We start from the raw sequence: 27,666 nt of genomic DNA, 5'->3' as shown, positions 1-27,666 counted from the left end.
GAAATGCAGTTTTGCGGGGTAACACTCTTACAAAGACCAGATTTCTCTTGAATCCGGTCCTTTATCTAAAGAATGTGAGCCTGTGGCTTTTACCTCCACGAAGGTTGCCTGACAGGTTGACTCGATTATGAGCAGGGCTGTCTAAAAGGCATGAAGAGAGAGAGTGAGACATATGGATGCAACTATACCCATCCTATTACATGTCTTAATGTATGTTCGGGTAAATACATTGAAGTTGTAAGTTCCCTAATAAGCCTTGCCCGTCTCGTCTGTGCTGTGTGGCATTAGGTGTCTGCACCTCTGGATATCTAGCTTGAGGAACGTGTATAGTAGACTGAAACTTAACGTTTAAAACGACTCAAGGTCACTGATGGGTATGTGTACGCCATTTCGTTATCAGTTAGACAACTTGGAATTTTTCCAACGCATCTTGAGAACAGATCTAAAATTTTGAAATTTTGTTCTCTATTTCCGTCGTGGTTTATATCGGAACAGGGAGGGCGCTTCACCCCTAGGGGCGATATTTTCCAATACAAATTTCAGCCAATAACATACACCACTACAATGTATGTGTATATATGTGTGTATAGATATATATACGTGTGTGTGTGTGTGTGTGTGTATTATGACAACACACATCTTTACTTTGAGCCAAAAATACCAAATCCATTTGAGGATAAAGGTCAGCCAGCAGCTAGGAGTGGTTTCATAATATAATATGCAAGGGAAAATATGAGGACACACATGAAAAGATTACTTTGGTTTCAGGACTGTCATTGATTAAGTCTGGTGTGCGGTCTGTTAAGTAATATCTGAAACATAATCATTCCTATTTCACCGTGACATAATGAAATAATTATTAACCTGCTTTGAACAGTGCAGAGATCATTTCTGTCAGGGCGAAGTTCATCTTGGATATAAATGTCCGGAAAGGTCCCTCTTAATTGAGAGCCATGCCAGCATTGGACACGGAGGCAGAAGTCCAGCTCACCAAATTAATAAGGTCTTGCACAGTTAATTAGGATGGGCTCAGGCAGGAAAAAGGAAAAGTTGAACGCTGCCTATGTGGTTTCCTGTGTTTGTCAGCCTTCCTGTGTGAAAGAACGTTGTCCATGCTCACAGAAATAGTCAGGACTGTCTAGTTATCACTGAAATATTCAGTAAATTCAGTATTCAGTAAATGTTGTAACTGATGGAAACTGATGGATGAAGTTGTCTGGTCCCTCAAGCTACAAGACCATTGTTTGCCAGAGAAACCAGTTTAATACTGTTTCCTATTTTCCTGAGAGATGTAACATTTTAAGTGTGTTTTAATGGTCAAGAAAAACTGCTTTTCACTCTCTTTTTTTTGCTATCTTTGTGATCACACTTTCCTTTTCTTGGTAGATATCTCACATAACCATTTGCTGCACGAGGCAGCTGGCTTCTATCCATCGTGTTGAAGTAAAACTTGGAAGGAATTTCAGTGTTGCTGATGTAAACATTACTGACTTAATGGTGCCAGCGGCTCTGTCCACTCTGGAATGCAGTTCAAGATTCCAAAAAAGAAAAACTAAAAAGTAACAACAAGAACAACCACGGAAAACAACTAGGGTATTTCTGTGAATTCTCCCTTAAGATTAAATTGGTGTCCTTTAACAAACCGATGATGCTCAGCCTGTTCTTGCTATTGATTTAAACTGCTCTTCCTCAACAGCCATCATTCTGAGGTCAGCTTCGCAGGACAAAAACTCCCTTGGTGATCATGGCAACCATCGTCATGGAGAAGATTGGACGCCTCTTCATCAACCTCCAGCAGATAAGACAGGTGCCCCAGATGCTTAGGGAGGCAGTGCCTTCCATGCCTGGCACACTACGTGACGGTGAGGTACCCTATTTCTTTCGGGAGCGCCACATCCATGCTGGATACCGTCCTCTGCACCAGGGCTGGAGATACTACTTCTTGACGCTCTTCCAGCGACACAACGAGACGGTCAACGTGTGGACTCACCTCCTGGGGGCGTTGCTGGTCTTCATGAAAGCTTCCCAATTGGCAGAGACTGTGGACTTCATCAGAGACCCACACGCTTGGCCCCTGCTCATTTTACTGCTGTCCTCCATGGGTTACATGACTTGCAGTGCAGTGGCACACCTCTTAGCTGCTAAATCTGAACTCTGTCACTATTGCTTTTTCTTCTTGGACTACGTGGGTGTGGCGCAGTACCAGTACGGCAGTGCGGTGGTTCATTTCTACTACGCCGTGGAAGAGAGTTGGCATAGACAGGTGTGGGGCATTTTCATGCCCGTCGCCAGCTTTTTGTGTTGCCTTTCCTGTCTGGGATGTTGTTATGGAAAGTACCGGAACTATAGTCTGCCCCCGTGGGTGCGCAAAGTGGGACAGGTCGTGCCCTCAGCGGTGGCCTACAGCTGGGACACCAGCCCGGTGTTCCAGCGCCTGGGTGCCTGGGTGCTGTTCCATGGAGAGCCTTCTGGAAATGACCGAGCCCTGTGGTTCCACTTTGGTCAAGTGGCCTTCTTTCTCTCAAGTGCCTTCTTTTTCACACATCCGCTGCCTGAGCGTCTGTTCCCAGGCCGCTGTGACATCTTTGGGCAGGGCCACCAAATTTTTCATGTTCTGTTGGTCTTCTGCACCCTTTGTCAGATCCAAGCCTCACACCTCGACTACGTTGCCCGGAGGCCGCTGTACATGCGTCTCCATGGCGACAGTGAGGCGGCGTTTTTCGCGGTGTTGTATGTTATCACTGTAATTGCCTGCGCCCAAATTGCCACCTTCATGGCTGGAAAAGTGAGGCAGTTGCTCTCATGCAAGGAGAAAGCTAAATGAGCAATGTCTAAATTTAACAAGGGCATGCTGGAGATCTTTTTCATCACAGCACTGATTGTAATAATTCTGTCATTCCATTCAAAAATGGTTAACTTGACCACAAGGTGAAACATTCCAACCGAATTGTAGCACATTGACGACCAGACAAAAGTAGCATAAGTGTTGGACTTTTATTTTGTATCATAGCGTTATGTGACAGTCGTGATCAGAACCCTGACCTCTGTCATATTTTGGCATTCCGATTGCCTTTACGTACCAGCATAATAGTCTATCGACATTTTTTCCCAATCAGCACAAAGTCTTAGGTAAGTGCTGTTCCTAGCTTTGCCAGTAGGCCTTATGATAGTTGCAAAATGTGCGTAAAAGTTCACAGTTTTCCTGGGCTGTCTTAAATTGTACTTTGTAATTTGTCATTTTAGAAGATGCTCGATTATTTTTGTACTGTTCTTAGTACAGAGAGAACATCTGTTGTGCCTTTTGAGTAAACGTTTACAGACTTAAATCTTGTACATGAAGTCAGTCACTGACAAAAAAAAAAAAAAGTCCCTTAGATACTGGTATGAGGATGGCTTAAACATATATATATATATATGTATGTATGTATGTATATATATATATATATATATATATATATATATATATATATATATATATATATATATATATATATATATATATATACATATATATATATATATTCACAGTTTTGTCTTTATAGTACACAGATTTAACCATTTCCTTGCCCTTATAAATTAGGGGACAGTATAGACCAGTTGTAGTATCTTGTGGTAATTAATATGTTTTTCTCCATCATATACTTGATGCTCCTATACTGGGACAGTGCTTTTCTTCACTGTAAACCAGGGGTGGATGGTAAACCAGAATAAAAGGGAAGGCCAGTACCATGTCGTGCCATGATATGTATTTCACTATAATTTGAGCGATGTTTTAAAGCGCATTTCACAAATTTTTAGATGTTTTGTTTTTGTATCATTTTTGTATTGTCAACTTAATGTACTCCTACATATTACTTTGGGAGACCTAATATAGATGGTTCATATATGTTAAAAAATGTGTGAAAAATTTAAACCCTGAGACAAGGGCGTACATCTCGAACTGGGCATCTCGTAGCAGAAGGTACTAGCAGGAATCAATGCAAGCAATTCGTTGCACCATCTGAAATATACATAAGAAAACCCTTCCTTTGTTCCTTTATCATCCGTCTTAGTTTCTCTTAAGTTAACTTATTTCAGGAATAAATGTCCTTAACAAGATTTTTCATCATCATCATCATCTAGCATGTGGAAAATATTGTCACATGAATTTTGGGACATCTACATCCTACACCTAGTTTAAACATTATTTAACCTTCGTAAGGCCAGTGCAAGTATAAACGTGTTAGCTTTGCTGTGGCGACATCTTTACATAGTCCAAAAATTGTTGGTCCCCAGTATGTTTCCGTGTAAAACCTATTTCATTTTAGTCAAGGGTATTTGGATGCCATTTGAATTTGTTTCGATGGTGAAAGGGAACACGTAAGTGATGACATTGAACTGAAAAATGACTGTCAGAGCTCCCCGGATTTTCTTGTTTTTCCTATCCTCTTGACATCCTTTCGTTCCTTCTAGGTCTGAGTCAGTGGAAACAGGCTCTGATTGGCTGTTGAAAACAGATCACCATGGTGATTTCTAATTAAACATTGGCTTTGCCAGGCAATAAAGGTGTGAGGAGGAAGCTGGAGACTCTTTCTCTGCATACTGAAGAGCTAATAAAGGCTCTTTCTCTGTCTGTCTGTCTGTCTGTCTCTCTCTCTCTCTCTCTCTCTCTCTGTCTGTCTGTCTCTCTCTCTCTTTCTCTATGTCTCTTTCTCTCCCACCTGCTGCTGTTCTGATTTCTCATTTATTCCAACAAACCACGAGGGAGCTCGAATTACTGTTGCTGCTTTGTGAAATCTTCACTGTGTGGAAAATTTGAGTCTGACCAAAATGCACTGTAAAAGCCTAAGTGTTGATGTAGCGACCCCTTGTGGAGCCTACATGAATTGTACACCGCATATGAAATAAATGTGCTGCCAATAAGTTTGAGGGGGTTTTTTTGTGAAAAACTTTGTTCATTCTGAGTATATGCAAGGAAGTATCATTTTGAATTTTCCACCCTTCACTGTAGACAGTTTTAAACCCTGTTAAGCTCTTACATAGTTCTCTGTTGTATGTGATGGAATGAACAATTGATGGGGGGGGGGGGGGGGGGTGAGTGCTGTTTAGGATCCTGTTTCAGGAAAATTCTGATTCAGCAAAGCAGAGTGTCTCTTGGACTGGATCCATAGTCTTTGCTGCATAGCTAACAGAAAGACAGAAACCACTATAGCTTCACCCTGGTGAAGCTACAGTGCTGAGAAGCTATGTCTGGCAAACTAGATGTGTCTAATCTGTGGCTTGGTCTTTATTTAAATTAAAGTGTTTATTTGCTCTTTCTGTATGCATGTTTTTACTTATGTACTGGTGGCGCAGGGGCATGTGGTTGTGCAGTATAGAGTATATATTATTTTCTCAGGGAAACAGATAATTACCAAATCGATTTGGCAGTCAGTTTCTGTACCAAATCTTATGCCTCGGTGTCGGCAGATAAATAAGCATGTAAAGTCAAGAAGAACCCAGAAGAAATGGCTTTCTTTGTTAACTAAATCCATTGGATTAACTCTCTCTCTACCATAGATGAGTAGTATTCAACAAAAGAAAAAATAAATAAATAAAAGAATAAAAAAATCAGACAAACAATACAGCAACTTTAAATAGCCCAGGTCATTAGAACGACTGTTTTCTACTCTTGTATACAAACAAGTTAATTGACATGAATCTAAGGGTAACTGGTATTCTTTATGAAACGGAGAAATTGGCCCGGCCCCTTTAAATCCTCTGGCGAATAGCGGCGTTTACGGTGGCGGGGGGAGAGGCGATTGTACGGCAAGAGAACTGGGAACTGGTCGCTGAGAACACATACACAAAGGGACATTAAGAGTCGCGACGATGGGCATCAAATTGTACTACACCACCGTCACTGCTTCAAGGGAGGTGAGAATGAATTTAGCGCTACTTGATATTGTGATATTTGGAGATTCATACATGCGTGCGGAGTGACTACAAATCTAAAAGGATTAGCCTCAAAGACACACCCAGCAGCCGTCATATTAATACACCTCAGCTAAATTCTGAAGTCATTGTGCATTTACGAGGTGTTGTATTTCTCTTGTGATAATGTTTTAAGCTGTCTGGCATTAGATAATATCAGTATAACGTGTTTCGAAAGTTTCAGGAGAACCGTGTTCGCGAAAATAAGAGAATAGCAAGAGGAAACGCAAACTCACTCAGCATGAATAACGGAAGTCATGTTGCATCTTTTATTTCCTCAGCCTGTGCGTTATTCGGCGATCAAAAGAGAACATTTTATGCATTCCGACGCGGAAGGGGTGTGGGACATAAATGGAGTATTTTGACGAATTGGCCAATATGTACCGAAACAAATCAGTATCACACATCTCAAAAAATCCATTCATTGTCTTGAATTGTTCCTCACTGTGATCGCATAACGAGTTTGTGACAACACTCTGAATCGCGTCCCCTGCCTTGTTAGTTTAATCAATTATATACTCATCAGTGCGTTTGAGGGGAACAGTTTTTCAATCGCAGCAGCGCGCATAAACATCTGTTATGAATCGAGAAGGAATGCACGCGGGAGCGTGCCATTTTGAAGAAATACTTTTTTGGGAGAGGGGGGGGGCACCATCATGACATAGACTATGTACGATTTTGGGGCCAAATACCTCAGTGGAAGGCCCGAATGCGCGTTTGTAAGAGAAACAGTTCATGGTTAGGTAGGGAGATCGCGTCAACGCATCACCATTTTCCAAAAAAAGGATCGTTTGTCTAAATCTTTTACCCCGTGACTTAACAGTTGCATCCCCGTGAGACAGACAATTGAATGTGTGTGTGTTTTTGGTACTTCTGCCGTGTTGCTGGTCATTTGTTTGAGGCGTGGCGCTTGAACGTTTTTGCCCTCCAACTTCCTCAGTCTGGGTTTGTCAGAGAGCGTTTAACAGTTAATCATCAACTCGTCTCTTTTTTTTAAAGCCGAACCACTGGCTCTTAAAGGCAAACCGCAGCAGACTGCGGAGGTCATTCAACGAAATCTACAAGTTTTTGCGTTTATCATTGTAGATGGCACGTTTTACTACTGTACTACTTTACTACAGTTTTCAATTCTGCACAATCTAATAATGATTTGAGATTGGGTATACCCGTGGAGCAAGTCAGATTTACATACGATTTGGTTACGTCAAGTCTTCCAGTCTCTTTGCTGAAATAAATCTGCATAACTTCCTCTTTGTGGGTCCACTTGCTTTGATGTTTTACCATCTTTCATTTAATTTAAGAAAACCCTTGATGGGTCCAATGTGTTACATGTTTATTCTGTGAAGTTCAACACATAAAGGAATGAGAAATTTTCAGAATTTCACAGAATTTTCATAATTTCCATCTCTCAGAATATGTTTTCTATGTCCGGCCACCAGTTTGTGTAGTTTTAATGTGATTGATGTGGATATGCATTTTTAGGACATAGCAGATGTACAGTGTGAGTTTTTACTTTTCTTTTTTCCTCAGGTGAAATCCCAGCAGGCCGAGGTGATGCGCATCCTGGACAGTAAGAGCATCCACTACGAGCTGATTGACATTTCAGTGGGCGGGGCTATTCGTGATGAGATGAGGACTAAGTCGGGCAACCCTACTGCTGTCCCACCCCAGATATTCAACGAGGACCAGTACTGTGGGGTAAGCAAAGGGACCCAGGGCCCTAAACAACACTTATGTTCTGCGAATGTCTTCATTCACATATTTCTTTCTTTCTTTTTCTCTTTCTTTTGTAACTTTTGGACTCTTTCTTTCTTTCTTTTGGACTTTCTTAACTTACTTTCTGTCTTTCTTAACTTTCTATTAGCAGCCAAATGTATATCATGCCTGTATTAAAACAAGTTTGAGCTATTCACCAGCAAATTGCGCAGCATAACTTTATTCAGTTTGAATTATTGTACTAGTCTGCAGTGCAGCTTGGTATCCTGAGAACTGACACATACATCCTCTCTCTCTCTCTCTCTCTCTCTCTCTCTCTCTCTCTCTCTCTCTCTCTCTCTCTCTCTCTCTCTCTCAGAACTATGAAATGTTTTCAGAGGCAGTGGAAGCTGACACAGTGGAACAGTTTCTGAAGATGGCATGAGAGCGCCACCTGGTAGCATCCGACATCCCCACACATCCTCAACACTGGCTCCCCCAACTCCCCCCTCCCCACCCTACCCCCCGAAAACTCCCCCTGCCCACCCCCTGTTCCAAAACAGGGAGGTCCTGTCCTCCACCCCTCTGCCCCGCTGGCGGTGCCCACCCTTCTTTGTCTCAATGCCATGTCTCATGCCAAAAACAACCAACCAATTGAAAAAAAAGCACACATGACCCCACATAACCCCATTCTTGATTAGGTTCGGCTTCAACCACCCTGCGATTTTTGATTGTTCATGACTTCTCTCTTTGTGCGGTCTTATTTTGTCCCTTTGCACTCTGGTCCTTCCTCTTCTGGGGTTTAAATGTCACTAATTTGTCTTAATCTCGTCGGGATCAATGGAACGCCTGGATGTGTAGTAATTAGGTCAACTAATCTGGGCCTCAACCACATGATTATTTCAGATTAAACTAATCCACAGGCAAGCAAACATTTTAAGCAACTTCTTGATCTCTCTTTTGGACCAAACAAATAGTAAAACAAAACAAAGAAAGAGAAAGAGAATACTTTAAATAGCACTTTCAAGTCAGATGTTTTTGAAATGATTTACTTTTCAGTTTTGTTAATTGGCCTTCATGTTCCCATAGAGAGACTGATAATTTAAGTCATATCAAACTGTTCATCGGTCAACAATTTGATCGGATTAGTATGTCCCCTGCAATTGGAAAAAACGCCAGTTACATTAGTTTGAATGTTGACAACAGAGGAGTCTTATTGGATTGTGTATCAAATATGGGGATATACATTGAGTTCTATAGTTGCGAACAATGTCAAAGACTGTGAAGGTTTTGTAGTGAAATCCAATCCAACGTATTTCTAAATATGCAGGGAGTGGACAGCATTCCATTGTGTTAAACTCAGTGCCAATAAATTTCTCTAAAAACGTGTTTTCCATATACACATAGTCTTCTCTCTGCTTACTCCAAACCATTGCTGTGGTTAATTAACTGAACCCCAGAAACCTTGCACACAGTTATATCTATATATATCTATATATATAATCTTAATCTTCCAGAGTCTTATATTCTGATGGCAGTATTTAGTACACTGAAGCTAAGAAGAGATACGAGCCTGTGTCATTGAAATTCATAATCTTGCCAGTTGGCAGTCTTTTCCTGTGAAGTGATCAAATGCTCTCTCATTCTTACGTACACCTGTGATGTTCTAGATTCTCATCTCATTAAGTTCTGGCAATGCACTGACCTTGGCTTTTCCACTATCGACCTACTTGTCAATGTCTTTGAGTCTCGGTGTGATTTGGTCATTCCTACAGTCATCTCTCTGTGTCCACTTCCTAAGAGCTTGACAAGAGCTTTATTGAAGCTCTTCACATGGGGAACGATGAAGTCGCTACCTGTAATACAGTCAAGTGTATGCTACCATACACACACTGTTTTGGTGTGTAAATTATTGGGCTTGATGTGTTATTGGATTTAGTATGATCATGTTAGTCTTTTTTTTTTTTTTGCTTCTGTCGAGACTCCTTATATTGTCTAAAAGCCCAAAGTATTTCCATTTTGGGTTTTAGAAATATATAAATTCAGATATTTGAAATATCTAATCCAGACATTCCCTCGCCTTGACTAAATCATTCACCATCTCTATTGTTTGTGAAAATTTCTTGTCTCTTTGTGCTTTTTTTTTGCTCTTGGACCAACCTCCCTTTTTGGCCAAAATAAAAAAAATAAAAAAAAAACCCTGCAGAGACAAATAGGGAAAGTGATGCTGTTGTCTTCCAAGAAGATGGTGAAATGTTAATGAATGGGTCAAATAAAAACGAAAAAATGTCAAAATGACTTGTGTCCATTGTATTTATTCACTGTAAATACGGTGTGTTGGCGAGCTAACTTTAAGAGGACAACTTTTTAAAATTTTGGTATGAGGCGAATGTTGGCTTTCCTCACAATGTTGTTTATTCTCAATCTTAGCCAGTCGTTATCCAGTTATTCTGGTATAACAGATACGCAGTGACTCACGGCCAAGGAATGTTTTAGGCTCATGTGAAACATCTGCTCTTAGGAAACTGAGCCACCTTTTAATTAGCAAGTCTTAAGTCACACGCGTATTCATCTCAGAGTTTGATGAACCCTTGACTTTTACTATCTGCTGCAGAGGACATAAACACAGTGGGGATGTGTACAATACTATGAAGTCTTTTCTAAATCAAAATGATCTGAGGATGAGAAATAATCATCAGGTAGCATCCCAGTTTCCTGAAGTTTGAGACTGAGAGCATTACGTGACTGTAACAGGCAACATAAGGTTTTTCCTCTTGGCGTCCTGTTTTGCATTCTTGTGCAGAATTTAGTATTCGCAATTTACTGATTTTCTATGTTTATATTAGTTTAGTATTTTTTTTAACTTATAAATTAAACTTTTACTGATTTTTTTCCCAATTTTCTCATCACTGATTGCCTAATATGTCACTTTTTATTTGCACAGCCATAAACAGCTTGGAGAAGTAACACAGAGGTGATGTTACAGGAGCCTTGCTGTGGATTAGCTAATTGTCTCCATGGCATACTCTCAGAATTATGTTCCAAAGAAGTGGGAGGGCAGGAAGACTTCTCTCTGTGCAGATTTATTGCTGAGTCTTCATACTATAGATTGAGTTTTTGTGGGAGTTTATGTCATTTTTGAGAATGTCTGACTTTTTTTTGGATGAAAGTAAAAAAAAAAAATTGAAAAGAGGAGCGTGATAATGTAATAATAATAGTGCCAAACCAATAACTTTCCTACATGATTCTGCACAGGAAGTGGTTGGACTGAAAGTTCCAAGTGGAAAGGACGTGTTTCATGATTATTAGCAATTTCCTTCCTATTTATGACAAGGTATGCACAAAGGTAACATTCAGTAGTGCCTGTTTATACTGGAGAAAAAACAAACAAACAAAAAGCAAAATCAATAACTTGTGACACCATTACTCTCCTAAATGACGTGTATGTAATGTGAAAGTAACATGACCTGTCAGACTTGCCATGCTGCAGGGACACAGACACATGATCACAATGGAGTGATCAATAATTTATCTTACTCTTCTGATGTGAAGTCTTACTGAAAGTGGTTACCGAGAAGCATTACACTGTGTAGTTGTTACTGTTAGGTACTAATAAAACATTAAAGACATACATTTATTTGCACTCTCTCTCTCCCTCTTTCTCTCTCTCTCTCTCTCTCACACACACACACAAACACACACACACAAAGGAGGTTTAAGTTTTACTTAGGAAATTTTATTTATGATTAATTTTCATTTAGGGAACTTACCTCCCAAACAAAAACAAAAAAAAAACCCCAAAGCTGGTCAGCAATACACTTTTCTTCCTCTCTCTGAGCATGGAGAGGGAAATGATCAACAATAGAAACCGTCAACACATCAAACTTGAAATTTCATTATCAACACTTGGCAGGCAGTGTGAGCTGTAGATAATAAGCTGTGTGGTATTGTGCCACCTGCCCTGGAGTGAAACGTTCGTTCTGCCCTCTTTTTTTCTGCTTACTCATACCCGGCTCATTCTTTGTGTGGTAGACAGTTCCAGGTAAAGCAGAATAAATCTTATACACGACAGAACATGCCATTCCTTCTGCTTGTGTTCCCTTTGAAGTCAGCTAATAAAATCAACCCGAAGAATTATACATGGATACATTTTTCTACTCGTAAATGCTGCTAGGTGCTGCTAAACGTTGTATGTGAAGCGAGGACAATCCTGGAGGCGTAATGAAGACGTTATGACCACTAGGTGGTGCTGTTGCATAGGTCGAACTCAAACGACAATTACTCTAAATCGCAGTATCGGGGCACACTGGGTAGAATTTTGTTTGTTCCTGAGCTGCAGGATACGACACAAGCCTGGAAGGGAGGGTGATGTTATTACAGGAAACGGGTTTTTATCAGTTAAACAGACTTATTTTGCCCAGTTGAATTTGAGTCAAACTACTCCCCTAAACCATCGAAGCTAATGAAGGGTTTGATTGTTTTAAGTCAAGTTGAATCAGGTGTGTCAGTACTGGATGAAAACAGCAGTATGTTGTCAAGAGAGTAACAAGGGGTTGGATTAAGAAACACTTGGCCATGCTCACCATGTTTAGAAAGCAGAAATATCTAACTGTGTGGCCTGAAGCTTTTTGAACAATATGCGTATTAAAGAAACTCAGTATCTTTTTTTCTCTTAAGCTTCAAAGAACTTGTTTCTGAGAGAAATTAAACATGTGCAGTCTCTGGATGGGTAATGTAAGTTTGTAAGTTTGTAAATGAAAGTTTGTAATGTGATTCTGTCAACCATTCTCTGCATGTTTCCTTACAAGCTATTATGTAAACAATTAGGTCATCCATGTTGTGACCTTTCCCTCATGAAAAGCTAATATGCTCAGTTTTTTTTCTGTTTACTGTACCATTTCGGTACATTTTAATCCTTAAATGTCCCATTTTAAAGAGAGAATGTTAGTGAAAATGCACTTTGACTGGACCTGTGATTTAGAATTTATAAAGAATTTTTTCCCGGTGTAAGTACCTTAGAAAGTTGTCCTGTTTTTTCTTTTTCTGTTTGATAGTTAGAGCCTTATATGGATGAAACTTTCATCTCCAAGGCCTTTGCTTCTATGGGTGAAATTGTGGTGGGTGTGCGATTGATTCGCAATAAAATAACAGGGTAAGAGGAACACAACACGCTAAAGCTGTAAAATCCAGTCAGTCAGTCAGTGAGATGAATGGCGGTGTTTGTTTAATGAGTCTGTTTTGTCCAGAGGTGCTGCAGGGTATTGTTTTGTAGAGATGGAGGACGAGGCCACGGCGGAAAGATGCCTTCGCAAAATCAACGGAAAACCTTTACCGGGTGCCACCCCGGTAATACTGTGACCGTTCCTCTTTGTTTTCTTTATAAAGCTGTGATCGAATAATTCTTATTTGCGACTGATGCACTATTTAGGTTAAAATGTTGTCATTCACGGTGGCATACGGTAAAATATGACCAGCAGCAGAGAGAGTCTGCAAATGTATAACGTAAATCACTAGGAGTCTGTGTATTCTCACAGCCCAAAAGGTTCAAGCTGAATCGAGCCACTTACGGGAGACATGCAGAAAATAGGTACGCATTGTGATGTTTGAATGTATTTTTTTCCAGTTTGGTGTCATTTGTTCAGACCATCTCCCTGTGTTGTTGTCACAGCCCATCCTTTTCTCTCTACGTGGGGAACCTTACTCCTGAAGTCGATGATGGAATGCTCTACGAATTCTTTTATGATCGCTTTCCATCCTGTCGCAGCGGGAAAATTGTGCTAGACAGCAGAGGCTACTCTAAGTAAGACCAAGTTAACAGTAATCTCTCAGGCTACTAGTATTTACATGTAATTGTATCAGCAAATGTTTGTAAATGCTTTTTGTTTGTGTTTGTGTGTGTGTGTGTGTGTGTGTTTTCCATAGGTGCTGTGGCTTTGTGGAATTCCAGAGCCAGAGAGACCAGAAACGAGCACTGGTGGAGTGCCAGGGGACTTTTGGACTTGGCAAGTTGCCTTTAAAGATTAGTGTGGCTGTGAGCAAATTGTGAGTTTGTCCAAACATCAACCACTAATCTTTTATCATTAAGCACAACATAAACTGGGCCACACTGTTGTGTCTCCCATGGCCTTTTTACCTCGTACCCTTGGCTGGAATTAATAGCTTTTGTTTAATAGTGTGTGTTTTCATAGCTTTTCATTATGAGATGGTTCTCTGTTATATATCTGATGCGCTCTTTGCTCAACAGGAACAAGAGTGGGTCGTCTGAGAGCAGTTCCTACCAATCATGTGATCAAAGCTACGCCCAATACCAGTACTTCAACCCAAACCACCAACAATGTAATCTGAACTATTATAATTATGGCCAGTCTGTGAATTATGACTACAACTACTTAAACCCCTTTCAGAATGTATCTCAGGTAGGTTTTTGTTTGAGATGGATATTCAGTTCCTATCTTAGGGAGCGTGGTGAAAACTTAAGGAGATACAGAACAAAGAAATGTTCTTCATTTCTCTATTATATGTATGAATATAGATTTGTCGTGGAACTGGAACAGAACATATTTGTACTTGAGCGTGTAGTCAAAGCCACAATCTTTTAATGACATTTTACGTTACTGTTTAGTAGCAGGGCTTTGTTGGATTCTATAATCTCAGCAAGATTGTTATGGCCATTCCATTGTAATTCATTCTATGAGTATTTAAGTTAATGCAAAGATTAACAATAATAGGTATACACTTATGAATATTACCTTTTTTGTTTTCTTTTTTTTCCTTACTCTAATGGACATCTTCAATAATAGGTTTGTGAGGAAGTGGAAGATGATGACCTAGTGTGTGAGTTACTTCATCCTTTTGTACATATTTACACTGTACAAAGTCGTGAATTATTACCAACTGAGAAAATGCCTGCAGCACAATTCTGGTGTGTGTGTGTGTGTGTGTGTCTGTCTGTCTGTCTGTGTGTACACGTGTGTGCGTGTCTGTCTGTGTGTGTGTGTGTCTGTCTGTGTGTGTGCGTGTCTGTGCGCATCTGTTCTTTTTTGGGATCTTACATATCCTTCAGGTGGTAGAGAAATGCCAAAAATCATTATCATACTGGAACAATAACCCCAAGAGAACACCAGAAGATGTCCAATATATCACATGTTGTTGAACTGAATATCAGCCACTGAGCACCTGATTCTGGAATACATCATATGACTGATTTAGAACATAATGGTCTTACGTGTTGGTTGCAGACCCTGATGGTGAGTTGGATGTGGTGGAAGCCAACAGGCTGTTCATGGATCAGAGTGAGGAACTGTATGATGCGCTGATTGGCTGTTACTGTCAGCCTCCAGAATCCTGGGCAGGAGTCACCTGTACTGTCACATGTCTCCTTCCAGAACCTATCTTTGACTATGACATTTAATAAACCTGTCGGGATGCCTGTTTTTTTTTTTTGTTTTTTTTTAATTGTTTATTTAATTTTGGAGAGTGAGGTAAAGTTATTTGAAGAAAACCTGCCTTAGCAAAAAAAAAATAAAAGCTTGTACTTAAATATAGATGAATACAGATATTTCACTGATATGTTTCAATGAAATCATATAACTGCTTATTTTGCTTTTTTATGTTGAGCATTTTGAGTTTGAAGTTTTGCTCTGTGCTTTAGTTTTGTACGTCCTTGTTTCCATGTTGCCTTGAATGTACCAGTAATATATCAAGGAGAATTCTCACTAATAAAATACACATTAGTTTAATTTTGGTTTTAAATTCAGTGACTTTCACCCTTTCTTTTAACAGACTATCTGGAGGTGTTTTCTTTCTGTTTCAGCATAGAGCTGCGAGTCTAGACAGGCTCATTAGGAAGACTTAAGTAGTATTGAGACAGCTTAATGGAGTCATTGCACTCTGTGAAATACAGTGGTGCAATATACGCTCCAGAGACAAAGAACAGAGGACAGGCGTGTTTCACATAAATACCAGCAACAACCAGTGCCCTTACTGGCACCCAGTCTCATACACTGGCTTTGTTCTCTCTCGAGGATCTCTATACCATTGGCTCCTAATGGTCTTGGAATCAGCAGTGAATCACATGACAGTCATATGGGGCCTAGATTTCCATGGTTATGGGCTGGCTGGTAAATCAGGGTCTCCGAATGTCAAAGCCAGACCTTAGGACTCTAATTGTGATTAAAGTTTAGTCACTTATTTCCGATTTATGAAGGACTTTTTTTTTTTTTTTTTTACTTCTGGTGGTTTGAAATGATTGTCTTTGTTTACAACTGAAGTCTGTTCCCCTGAAAATGGAGCAGGTATTGATTATATCTTCATTTATTTTACTATTGGTAATAATAAAGCTTTCTTTTAACTGACCGTGATAACAACAAACACACCTAAATATAATTTCCAGATCACAATATTTCCAAATTCAGACTTGTTCTTAATTAAAACTACTGAACGAGTCTCGTCATTGGGTAATCGCTGAGTTTTTATCTTTAGATGGTAAATTAGCTAGATTTGACGAATTTGGCATTCAAGAAAAAAAACCCACCCCAGAATATACAAGAATATACCAGTTTAAATTATAAATAGTATTCCATAGCACGGTATTAACACCTGTTGTATAAGGAGATTTAAATGGAAATAAACTTTAAATAATAAGAAAAAAAACCTTTATGTGCCCCTTCTGATAAAAAAGTAACTTTCCTACAGAAATGCCTTTCTTTCCCATGTAAACGCTTCACCTCAGTAAAAAGTATTTTAATTAAATATAATGCAGGGTCGAAAGAATGAAAAACACTCGGCATCAATTCTATGACGCATGCTCATATGACACATCAGGGGTTGGTCTTCTAACGGAAGAACAAAGTATTCCGGAACGGATGTTCGTAGCAAGGAACAGCTCTCTACAGTAAGCTTGTCTCACTAAAAATTTCAAACAACTAAATATACTAAGTCGTTCAAAGTGACGTTAAAATGTCATATTAACCAGTACTTCTGTTCTGAGGTGACGTTTGCTTCTGTCCGCTTTCCAAGCCTTCCAGTATTAGCGGGATTTGGCTAGTTAGCCTTATGATGCCTAAAAAGGGTTGATGGGTGGCTAAAAGTGACTTGTAACTCAACCTAATTCCAAACCTAGCTACTTGTCAGCTAGCTATTTTATGGGTTAGCCGGTTCATACATTCAGTTCGTACTAGACAGAATGCTAAATAAGTGAAAGTATGTTACCAAATATGTCTTCCGACTCGAGAATACTTTCTGTGGTTAACGGGAACGTGGAATCTAGCACGGTTACTTAGCTTGCCACTCAAGAGTACATTACACAGCTAGTTTACAGGCTATCTACGGATTTTCAATAAGTTTTATGAAACGTAGGTTTGGTCATGCAATCTTGCTTACATTCAGCATGCACGCTAAACTTGTAAATAACTCGTCAAATTGTCCATAAGTTGTTTTATCAACAAGCTGCATCGATAGCATCAGAAAACTATGTAAACACATGCACCGGAAATTAGGACGGTATGTCCAAGGTACAGTTTAGATGTCCTATGGTCCAGGAAACGCGATTGTCCAATAGGCTAGGTTAGTGGAATAGCAGAACTCAATTTACTGGTAAAAACAATTTTATTTCCATATTACATCATAATATATGCTAAGTTAACTTAATTGCTAGGTAATGTCAGTAAACGTACCGTAACATTTGCCAGCAATGTACATTTCTGTTGTTGCTGATGGTGTTGTTGTTGTTGTTAAGAAACCTGGCCGCATAGGTGATGTAAGAGCAAACGCTATGCTCTACGTCATATATCGGCATTGCTATTCCAGGGAGAGCAAAAAGCATAGTCATTATTTGCAGACGTAGTCATCTCTTAGCTAATCAGTCTTTCCTGAAAAATTGAGGCCATCAGTAGTGAAGGACTGCCTCCCTGTTTGCCACTGAAAGTAGAAGTTGACGTGATTTTTTTCTTTTTAACATTAATATGGTCTAAATAGCCGAATTGAAGTTTTTTTTTTTACACCTGTAGATCTGCAGATGTGTGTAATGTAATTTTTTTGCATTGTTCCTTATTATCAAGGGCTTTTTAATCAGTACTTTGTTAAGGTGACATTGGCTGCGCTTGGTTTGTTATACTGTTTAACTACATAATCTTATGCAGTGTAGCCAAGGCTGTTGTTCTCTCTTTGTTCTGACTGTGCTCAGCTTTAATATGCTTCGTCTGCTTTGCCAATGTCTGTCTCTCTTCTCTCAGCATTTTGAACACGTCCAACACTTCCTAACCCAGCTCCCCATCCCTCATCTGTACACTGCCAAGGGTCAAAGGGTGAAACAGCAGTCATGTCGTACGGAATAGCACCTCCGAAGGACTTCAACAGTCTCATCCAGACATGCAGCTCCAACATCCAAAAGATCACACAGAACAGTGAGTGTCTTTGACAAAAAAAAGACACAAACCTCCATCTCTCTGTCATTCTGCAATGAAACTCTTTACATTTTGATAAATAGAACATTAGATTCATATGCACACAAAAAAAAATCAATAACCTGTTACTGTCAAGGTAGTTAATCTGCACCAGAGCAGGATACTGGCTTGTAAAATGTTTTGAATTCTATAGGTGCACGTGAGGTTGGAATTTCACAAATGCAGTCGTATACCATCGCAACTCTGTATGAGTGGCATTGTTTCCCTGCAGCAGTATCTCAGGCTCCAGTGTATTGTGTTCGTGAAGATGAGGCTGTAGACAGTCGTGTACTGCTTGTCAGTGTTCTCACTTATTCACTGAAAACATGTCTGTGCTCCAGCGGCCCAGATCAAAAGCATGGTGAACCAGCTTGGGACAAGACAGGATAACAGTGAGCTGCAGGACAAGCTGTGAGTATCACCTCTTGTGTTTTCATTCATTCTTTCAGAGCTTTTAGATGTGGAGTCACACGGTCTCATTCGGTCAATATGTGTCCACGTAGATTTTTCCATCTCAGTTGTATTCTAATGAACAGGTGCCCTTTTCCAGTGCTGTAAACGTGCATTGCATGCATTAAATCACGTGTGCTCCATGTTTTTATAGACAACAGATGCAACACTACACAAATCAGCTGGCCAAGGAGACTAACAAACATCTCAAAGAGCTTGGCTCCATTCCCCTACCGATATCGCCCTCAGAACAGGTGAGCGTTTGCATAAGGAAATGTCTGCTCAGTCCGTTGATGGCTATGCGTCATTTGCACGACGCGTTTAGGATATCTCGTTTGGCTAACGCAGCTTGTTCGCGTATCAGAACCTCAAACTGAAGCACCCGTATGTTTGTTTGTTTCTTCTTTTTCCACAGAGACAACAGAAAATTCAGAAGGATCGCCTCATGAACGATTTCTCTGCTGCACTGAATAATTTTCAAGCGGTCCAGCGTCGCGCTGCGGAGAAGGAGAAGGAGTCTGTGGCCAGAGCGCGAGCCGGCTCCCGTCTTTCTGTGAGTCGTCCCTACAGTACACGCGCTGCCCAAAGCGCGTTCTCAGGAAACCTAGGGATGTGTGAGCCCTCACCAGCGTAGATGTATTGCCTAGCAAGCTCATTGGTTACTCTCCTGTGCTCTGCCTGCAAATGCCAACCAAATCATAAGAGCCCCATTGTGATGGACTGCGTTGTCCCTCCCAGTTCAGTTTTTATGCTACATAAAAATGGAATGTGGAGAATTTCTCTCAGTCTTCCTGATTTTTCTTTTTGCCATGAAAACAATTGGTGAATGTTGGTGCCCGTAACAAAAATTAAGATTTACCTTTTTTTTTTTTCTTTTTTTCTTTCTTTTTTTTTTCTCAGTTTTCTGCTTTTCTACGTCCAATTCAATAACGGATTAACAAAGTTTGACAAAGTTTAACAGATGAATTTGGCTTTTGAGTCTAAAAGGGCGTTTTAACCGAATGCAAAGCGAGATTTTGCTTTGCTTTCCTCGCGCTGGTTTGATTGATTATCTTACAAAACTGAGCAACCAAATTTCGCGCTACGTCACAGCAAGTGTTTTTTGATTGCACCAATCAGATTACACGTGATCGAAAACATTTCCAGGAAGTGGATGTGGCTTCTAGCCCTACTGGAAGGTGATTGACTTTCGCCAGGCGAAATTTTCACTCCAGTTGAACATTTTTTGACTCAAGCAAACGCTCATTTCGCTTTGCTTGCAGTTTTGCCACGATTGACTCTGCCCATTCAGGTCCTGCCATTGACTTTTCAAGTATTCGCTTCGCTTGAAAATTTTGGGTTGCGTTCGGTTAAAACACAGCTTAAGTGTGTTGCACTGTAGGATGAGTTTGGGACAGTAAATGTAAAATGACTAACAGCATCGTTTGATCAATCAGTCAATGAGTGAATCATCCTTATTGCTACAGATGTTCAATATGGGGGGAAAAAAAGTCAATATGACAGTGTTTTATACCATTTCTTTGATAGATAGCGTGTGTCATATTTCAGATTCTATCACTTTAAGAATTTTTCAAATTTTGGTCCATATCATCTAGCCCTGAAGATCTTAAACAGTGTCTGTGGAGAAACATTGGGGTCACAGGCATGTTTTGAGCATGATAGGGTTTATGTTTCTGTTGTCAGCTAATCTCTTTTTGTTTTTTTTTGTTTTTTTAATCTAGGCTGAAGATGGTGCCCGTGATGAACAGCTTGTGTCTTTTGATAAGTATGTGAATGTTCCAACATGTGTCACCTGAGATGGGTACTCAGTCATGTTTAAGCCAACTGAGCCATTAAGTTCTATTAACTGAGTGTGCATGCGTGCGTGTGTGTGTGTGTGTGTGTAGCCGTGACGACTGGGGTCAGACCACCACACAAACGGAGGAGGCTGCCATAACAGAGGAGGATCTTGAGCTTATCAGAGAGAGAGAGACCAACATCCGACAGCTGGAGGCAAGTGTTGCGCTGTCGCTATGTCAACCAATGCCCAGTTCATTCACTTTACGCATGGAAACCATTTGATCCCACAGTGTTACAATTCAGATCACCATCACAGTCACGCGGCTCATTTCACACAGTACAGAATTTCTTAGCGTTATATGCCGTTACAACAATAATAAAGAATAAAGCTTTAATATACACATAGAAATATTTACATTTGGAGGTTCAAGCACATCACAGTGCTTGAAGCGCATCATCGAACTGTTAATCTTGTCGCCGCGACTGCCATCTAAACCTTTCTATTCGTGTTGTATCTTAGTCCGACATCATGGACGTGAACCAGATCTTTAAGGACCTTGCTGTGATGATTCATGACCAAGGGGAGATGATCGGTGAGCACAGCGTAATATTCCCCGTGTGGCGGTTTCCCCCTCATTACTTAGACTTCTTTGTGTGCGTCATTCGTTGGACGTGACCTGTGTCTTTGTATTCACATATGCTGCGCTATATAAAGACTGGAACTTTTTTTTTTTTCTTGTTTACGTTGTATGAGTTCCTGTTCCTTTGAAGTGGATTTATCAGATGCTATGTAAATGTCTCTTGCACTGACAGATAGCATAGAGGCAAATGTTGAGAATGCAGAGGTCCATGTGGAAAGAGGAACAGAGCAGCTGCAAAGAGCAGCTTACTATCAGGTAAGAGCCAGAACACCACACAGCAGTCAGACGTTTGTAATCAACACTGTTGTAATGGCAGTTAACACAGGCGTTCAAAAATAAAAGGACGCATTGTAACATTGCATTAAAAAAAATGACAGCTGTGTCATCCGTTTTGACAAAAGATTCCAACCTTCCATAATGCAAGAGGAACAAGGAGCTGTTTTTTTTTTTTGTTTTCGTTTTTTGGTCCTTTTTTGGTAAGTTATTCTTTGACTCCTTCACTCTCTTTCTCGTTCTCAATCAGCAAAAGTCTCGTAAGAAGATGTGCATCCTGGCCATGGTCCTGTCAATAGTCGTCATCATCCTGGGCATCATCATCTGGCAAGCTACCAAATGAGGAAAAATCTCTTTATGTCTGTCTTTCCCTCTCTCTTTCTCTCAGTACCTTATTTAATTTATTTTCGTTTTTCCCTCTCCGACTCTCGACCCCTTAATGCGCACGCACGGGGAATGGACAAGGTCTTTTATCAGCTATTTCATGGAGGTCTCTGTCCGCCTCTATGAGTGTACAGGGCTGGATGCTGAAGGGAGACTTTTCATATGCAGTTAAGACATTCCCGAGACAAACTGAAGCTAGGCTCTCCTCTTGGGCCGACGTTGTATTTACAGTTGAATGAAGGAGAGAATATAGTGGGGACGGGGAGAAGAAAAAAAAAAAAAACTCAGATAAAGAAATATGATTTAATTAATTAAGCTTGGTCTCATTTTGATTTCATTATCTAGTATTTACTGCACTAACACTAAAGTTTGTTTATCTCTTACAAACACCCCTCCCCCAAATTCCAGTTAATGTTGCAGTTAAATCTATTGTCGTGAAATATGAGGTAAGTATGTGTGTTCAGCAGTGAAATATGCATCATCTTATACCTCCTATTGGAAATTCATTCATAGTTTTTCAACGTTTTTTTTTTTTTTCTTCTTCTTTTTTTTGGGGGAGGGTTGGGTGGGAGCAATAATTTCAACACTTTCCAAAACAGCTTTGGGTGCCACACTCCAAAATGTTATAAATCTTGTACAGGCCAAGAGAGTAGATAACGGCAGGTGACTGCAAAATCAGGTTCTGTCAAACTGTTAAATAAATCCAATCACAACTTAACAGAAATACAGTAGAACAACGTAGCAGTTTCAGACTGCTTTTGCTCACGGCGTTTATGGTTTTGGTATCAACCTGAGAGCAGAACTGGATTTTCCTTTTACTGTTAACCTATTGTAAATGTCAATGACTCTTAAACAGTATAACATATGATGAGCCTTTAGATATAAACGTGTTGTAAAACTGAAGTTGCGACTGATTGATTATGAATGACGCAAGATATTTATCAGTGACACAGCTTATGTATGTTACTTAGTACAAACGCTGCACCCTCCATGCTAAGCGATGTTAAAAAAAAATGCGACACACTTTTAAAACAAGCTTAAGTGATTGTCTGTTTCCTTTGTTGTTTTTAAATTGATTTATATCCCTTCTATTGCAATATATAAGTAAAGAAAGTATGTCTTTAAGAATGTGTGCAATTCAGTTTTGTAGGATTTTGCTTTTATTTCAACTGAAAGAACATTTCTTACAAACGGATGGCAGAAAATATATATATATATGTGTGATCCAATTTACAGTTTGAGTTTAAATTTTGACTCCGCCATTCTCAGTGAGAGGGCAGGAGACTTTCATGAACCATCATCATCATCTGGAATCTGGGAATGTTAGTCAATACCAGACCCCAAGAAAATCACAATGCAGTTACTCACATCCTTTATTGAATAATACAGATGGTTCACATATACTGTACAAACACTCACTGTACATAGAGGTATGTTGTATTTAATACACTGTATAGAACGCCCCAGTTATGGGCAGTAGTGTATACATAGACAACACTCACTGTCTCTACACTTAAAATAACCATATAATCGTCATATAAATAATTATGAAAATGCTCATGAGAGAATTTCAATTGCTGTGGGTATCACATCAGTGTTTTGTTTTGTTTTGTTTTTTTTTCTTAATCCTTTTTTTTTTCTTTTTTAATTTTATGGATGGATCATGTTTTGGTTTTGGTTTTAAGTTGGTTGAGTATTTCCTGTGAAAACGTACATATACATATATTATCTGTTGCAAGGTATGATGAACGACTTGTATGGCTCAGTGTAACAAACATTTCCAAACTGTCAGCACTCCCTCGCTCTCTTTCTCACTTTCTGTCACTCTCTCATGCACATGCTTGATGACACTTGTAATCTACGTTTTTTTTTGGATGCAGCTGGCAGGCTTGCACTGGTGGAGGGAAAAGGGGTTACTGAAAGTCATAAACAATGAGCATTTTCAAAGCAAACAGACTGTTTTGAACTTTAAAGTAATCCATTGAACAATGTCATGATGATATTAAAACAACGTCAAATATTGATTAAAAAAAAAAAAAGAAAAGACAGACCATACAGACTCGGTGTATAGCTTGTTTTGTTTTGTGCCCTACTGCAACGATCAAAGCCAAATAGCCTGGGATGAATAATGGTAATGAGGGTTTTAAATATCTTAGTTGTATACACATTAAATTTAGCCTAGCATAAATGGCTCCATCACCAGATTGTTATCGCAGGATATAGCTTTAATAGCATACTAATATTGTTTGTTTCGGTAGTTTCTCTTACGATAATTGGAGAATCCAAATATTACTGTCATAAAAGCCCCAGTTTAATAGGAGCTCCAATTATTTTTAGGCTCTAAAAACATACAGATAATACAACAAGACACTAACTGGGTCATTACAGCACAACATTAGACAACATCAGAAGAATTTAAATAGCCAAATGAATACTTCTCAGACTAAGTCCGTCCCTGAGTCTACAAGATTTACCATGGGGCAAATGGAAATGACCAGACACACTTAAAAAACTGCGCACACGCATGACTGGCCTTGACTGAGTGAAGTAGATATGGAGATGTATGTTAGAAACGATGACACGTGGATGTTTATGGCACATTCAATATAGATAAAAGAATTTAAAATGAATTATCAGTGTACTTTGCACCTCCAGTCTCTTCACACTGCACACACTGACTCCGTTCTTCATTTCACGTGTTAACACAGTGTGTATATATATATATATTATAAGTAATTTCAAGAGGAACATATTGGGAGCCTTAAATCATTCCACCAATCTAAGCATTTCTTATTTCCCGAAATTCATTCGCTCAGCAGTGAAATGACATGGGGGACTATCACAACTGCAGTAAATTATTCAAGATGCAAATAAGCCAGTGACTTTTGCTTTGGTAAATCAGCACCTAGCTTGAAAAGGAAGAGAAATATTAGGAGTCTGTCAGTACAGAAGATTTACCAGCAGGTGGCAGTGCAGTGCAGTCTTACAGGAGAAACTGACAGATTAAGAATATCAGCAGATGCTTGCTCCCTCTTACCTTCTTAGCATTGCTCTGTTTTGATTGTAAGTAGAAATTTGGAGATACTAGATGACATTTGAATTTATTTATATGGACCACATGGAAACGGTGTTTTCAGAGCAACATGATCGTAATCTGTCATATTATTCTGCTCAGGATTGTTGTGCTTCAAAGACACAGGTGAAAGTTGGTTTGGACTTTTAATGTTTATCCTGAAGGACAAAAATGCATAGAGCAAGGCTTTTAAAAAAAAAAAGAAAAAAGACTGCCCTGTAGTTGCCATGAGCTACAGTTTGATATGAAAGGTGAGCTTTGGTCAAAAAGCATATCACCAATCAACGTGTGGCTCGGCATTGGGACACTTCATTTTCGTGCAGTAAAAGCGAGCATTGCCAGAGAGGGTTGACTTCTGCCTCGTAGTGACTGATGATTTTGAACACACCCAATAGTCTTGGCGTGAACCGAAACATACGATAGTCTTGAGCTGCTCTTAATTTGCAGCAAAAAAGATTCATTGTGTTACTCACAGTGGCGTGATTATCAGCTAAGTGTTGAAATATCTGTATCTACTCTCTATGATTCATGGCGATTATAAAAAAGAAAGCCCCCCTCCCCTCCCTCCCCCGGCCAAAGAATTCTTGGTACTGATCCTTAGAAGTCAAGATGTGGAGAGATTTGAGTGATAAGGGGGGGAAAAAACTCCCAGAAGCAGCAAAAGCAAAAATGTTAAGAGGAGCTCTACTTTTGTGAATGGGCCCATTTTATCATTCTTTGGGAAATGCAGTCAGCGATTCCCAAGTGAGCAGGACAGCAAGCAGGATGCTTTGATCCCTAGCGCTGATTGCCATGAGAGAAACCTGACGAGGAATGCTAACTTGTCAATTCTTTTTTCGGTTCCATATTTGTGAGAAGATCTCAAAGCTGGGCAGAGACCATCAAACAAAGGAACCACTGGCTCAAGATACCTCATTTCAGCTAATGGACATGGATATGGTTCAGATCTTTGATATTCATTCTCCTCGTATGCTCTTTGGTTTCAAACCTCCTGCCGAGATGTCAAAAGCCAACATGAGCTCATTTGTTTGATGTTGCGTAATAATTCAGAGCTCTGGATTGGCTCTTAGTTCTTGCTGTTCCTCAGGACTGTTTTTTTTTTTTTTTTTTTACCGAGAATCGTTTTGGTTCCCATTAACATCGAGCTGTGTTATGAAGATGGGTTGAGATGCAAAGGGACCTCAGTGTCACAACTAAGGTCACTACCGCTGTCTCAATCTTGGAATTAGTCTTAAATCAACGGATGCCCCCTTGCTGTAAAAGCTGATGACGTTGTTTTAATACAGAAGAACGGATAAACCTTTCAGCTTAAAGAATGGAAAACAAAGAAGTTTATAGATCCTTGAGCCTAATACATCTATGAGCCTCATACGCTTCTATTGCATGGATGTTTCACGTTATGCATCTGTACTGCTGCTGTAGGCCACATGAGCATCATGCTACAGCCTTTAAGATAAATACTGTATATATCTGGGTTATATTCTTTTTTTTTTTTTTTTCTTTTAACCTGGTTGTTCACGTTGATACACCAATCAATTACAGAAGGAAGGCTGACCCAGTTTTGGGGCATTTTTGTGCTAGTTACCCTGTCTTTAACCCTCATCCATTTTGTTTAAGCTACAGCATCGGGCCCCTTCCTTAGTAGTGGTGTGAATTAGAGGCCCACTGCAGCCATCCAGTGGCATGAAGCACGAACAGGGTTGAATTCTCTCTAATTAGGGAGGCTATCACATTACCTCGTTCTCATGAGGAAGGTGTGTAAATGACCAGGAGGAAACAGCAGGGGCGTTACCGCAGAATCCTGTGGTATTCCAGCATTATGTCACATCCTGATCTGTCAGCTATTTAGGCTTCTTTGAAGGTGTCAGGTGATGTTTATATACCCCCTCTGTGAAAGGCACAATATTAACCACCGTCCTCTTGTCATATCGGATTAGGAATGGCAAGATGAATAAAGGACTGGGGAAAAAAACGACCATCTTGCAATTTTTCCTTTTTTTCTTTTTTTTTTGATACCTGACTCTATCTACTTATGCAGACACAAGCAACAAATTTGACAAGATGAATCAGCAGTTGTTGCTTTATGGATTTTTCTTCATTTATTTTTTTTTGAGGAGGCTTTAGTCACAGCTGTAGGCGTCAACAGTAAAGACTCGCGTAACAGTGTGACTTTTTCTTTTCGCCCCATTCCTTGTGGTCTGCCGTGATGTCCTGACTTTCCTCATTCAAAGTTGTCAGCATTCTCGCAAGCTTAGCTCTTTCCCTGAGTCTATTGCTTCCCCTAATTCCACGCTACAAAGGCCAGTATAGACCCTGCCATTTGAAACGTACACATTTCTGTGGGTATTGTTACATTAGGGAGCTATAAACGAATTTGTCAGAAGTTGGGCTTATCGTCCAAGGCTCTCATAATTGGGCTTTGGTTTGATTTCCCCCTTGCCTTCTATTGGCACCCATTCACAACACTTAGTGGAGAGATTTTTTTTTTGTCTGCCGCTGACACTTATAATCAGTGTCTTTTTCCCGCTGGATGGGGTGCGTGAGAAGGGAGATAAAAGAAGGCAAATGGAAAGGAACTTTCATTATCCCTTGGGAGCTCACATGTCTTGGCTGTGACTTGCCCACGTTTTTGGTGTCCAGTATTCTGTGTCCTTTCTGCTTTGGCGGGTAGACGACTGACTACGAGCAGAGAGGACCCTGGCTAGTGGCAGCCTTTTCTAAAGGTGTCGAACATGGGAGGGGTCGGAAACTCCCCCTTCAAAAGCCTTGGCTTGAATTGAATCCAGCTGTACCCTCACACCCAAATCAACAGTAAAATCATTTGAACAAAAACATTACATACAAGTAGATGTAAAACACAAGGCATAATACACAACCTGTCATTTTTGTGTCTTAAAAGCAAGTTCAGCTTTTTGATCAGTCTGTTAAATGTCAAGTGACGTATAGCAAAACACTGACACGTGGAACTGTATGTATG

The 27,666-nt window shown here is 39.9% G+C and overlaps 4 protein-coding genes across 5 annotated transcripts; all 4 read left to right on the top strand.

The window, feature by feature from the left end:
* Positions 1–1,353: 1,353 nt before the first annotated feature.
* paqr7a (progestin and adipoQ receptor family member VII, a) lies at positions 1,354–3,247 on the top strand. Its single transcript, XM_030788927.1, has 2 exons — positions 1,354–1,593; positions 1,697–3,247. The coding sequence occupies exon 2, from the start codon at positions 1,745–1,747 to the stop codon at positions 2,822–2,824; it is 1,080 nt and encodes a 359-aa protein (XP_030644787.1). The 5' UTR covers positions 1,354–1,593; positions 1,697–1,744; the 3' UTR covers positions 2,825–3,247.
* A 2,547-nt stretch (positions 3,248–5,794) lies between these two features.
* On the top strand, positions 5,795–9,923 carry sh3bgrl3 (SH3 domain binding glutamate-rich protein like 3). Its single transcript, XM_030788928.1, has 3 exons — positions 5,795–5,895; positions 7,483–7,650; positions 8,027–9,923. Exons 1-3 carry the CDS (start codon positions 5,851–5,853, stop codon positions 8,090–8,092), a joined length of 279 nt encoding a protein of 92 aa, XP_030644788.1. The 5' UTR covers positions 5,795–5,850; the 3' UTR covers positions 8,093–9,923.
* A 2,434-nt stretch (positions 9,924–12,357) lies between these two features.
* On the top strand, positions 12,358–15,058 carry trnau1apa (tRNA selenocysteine 1 associated protein 1a). The gene is made up of 9 exons (XM_030788448.1): positions 12,358–12,381; positions 12,702–12,799; positions 12,894–12,993; positions 13,182–13,234; positions 13,316–13,447; positions 13,570–13,689; positions 13,892–14,063; positions 14,448–14,481; positions 14,886–15,058. Exons 1-9 carry the CDS (start codon positions 12,358–12,360, stop codon positions 15,056–15,058), a joined length of 906 nt encoding a protein of 301 aa, XP_030644308.1.
* Positions 15,059–16,489: 1,431 nt separating this feature from the next.
* On the top strand, positions 16,490–22,109 carry stx12 (syntaxin 12). 2 transcript variants are annotated; one of them, XM_030788804.1, is made up of 10 exons: positions 16,490–16,540; positions 17,880–18,050; positions 18,431–18,500; positions 18,694–18,793; positions 18,955–19,092; positions 20,261–20,304; positions 20,426–20,531; positions 20,839–20,911; positions 21,132–21,214; positions 21,483–22,109. In XM_030788804.1, exons 2-10 carry the CDS (start codon positions 17,966–17,968, stop codon positions 21,573–21,575), a joined length of 792 nt encoding a protein of 263 aa, XP_030644664.1. In that variant the 5' UTR covers positions 16,490–16,540; positions 17,880–17,965; the 3' UTR covers positions 21,576–22,109. The 2 variants fall into 2 exon arrangements, with proteins under 2 accessions (XP_030644664.1, XP_030644665.1); XM_030788805.1 differs by lacking the exon at positions 16,490–16,540 and having other exon boundaries at positions 17,878–18,050.
* The last annotated feature ends 5,557 nt before the right edge of the window (positions 22,110–27,666 follow it).

Source organism: Chanos chanos, chromosome 12 (assembly GCF_902362185.1).
Source record: "Chanos chanos chromosome 12, fChaCha1.1, whole genome shotgun sequence".
NCBI classification, from domain to species: Eukaryota; Metazoa; Chordata; class Actinopteri; order Gonorynchiformes; family Chanidae; genus Chanos; species Chanos chanos.
This window is presented reverse-complemented; position numbering and strand designations above follow the sequence as displayed.

Bases quoted from the DNA above. Each gene is read 5' to 3' on its own strand.
- trnau1apa (XM_030788448.1), top strand. From the start codon at position 12,358: ATGTGCAGTCTCTGGATGGGTAAT. The intron at 12,382-12,701 runs GTAAGTTTGTAA...TCTGTTTGATAG, and splicing joins GCAGTCTCTGGATGGGTAAT to TTAGAGCCTTATATGGATGA. The intron at 13,448-13,569 runs GTAAGACCAAGT...TGTTTTCCATAG, and splicing joins GACAGCAGAGGCTACTCTAA to GTGCTGTGGCTTTGTGGAAT.
- sh3bgrl3 (XM_030788928.1), top strand. From the start codon at position 5,851: ATGGGCATCAAATTGTACTACACCACCGTCACTGCTTCAAGGGAG. The intron at 5,896-7,482 runs GTGAGAATGAAT...TTTTTTCCTCAG, and splicing joins CCGTCACTGCTTCAAGGGAG to GTGAAATCCCAGCAGGCCGA. The intron at 7,651-8,026 runs GTAAGCAAAGGG...TCTCTCTCTCAG, and splicing joins ACGAGGACCAGTACTGTGGG to AACTATGAAATGTTTTCAGA.
- stx12 (XM_030788804.1), top strand. From the start codon at position 17,966: ATGTCGTACGGAATAGCACCTCCGAAGGACTTCAACAGTCTCATCCAG. The intron at 18,051-18,430 runs GTGAGTGTCTTT...TCTGTGCTCCAG, and splicing joins CCAAAAGATCACACAGAACA to CGGCCCAGATCAAAAGCATG. The intron at 18,794-18,954 runs GTGAGCGTTTGC...CTTTTTCCACAG, and splicing joins CGATATCGCCCTCAGAACAG to AGACAACAGAAAATTCAGAA.
- paqr7a (XM_030788927.1), top strand. From the start codon at position 1,745: ATGGCAACCATCGTCATGGAGAAGATTGGACGCCTCTTCATCAACCTC.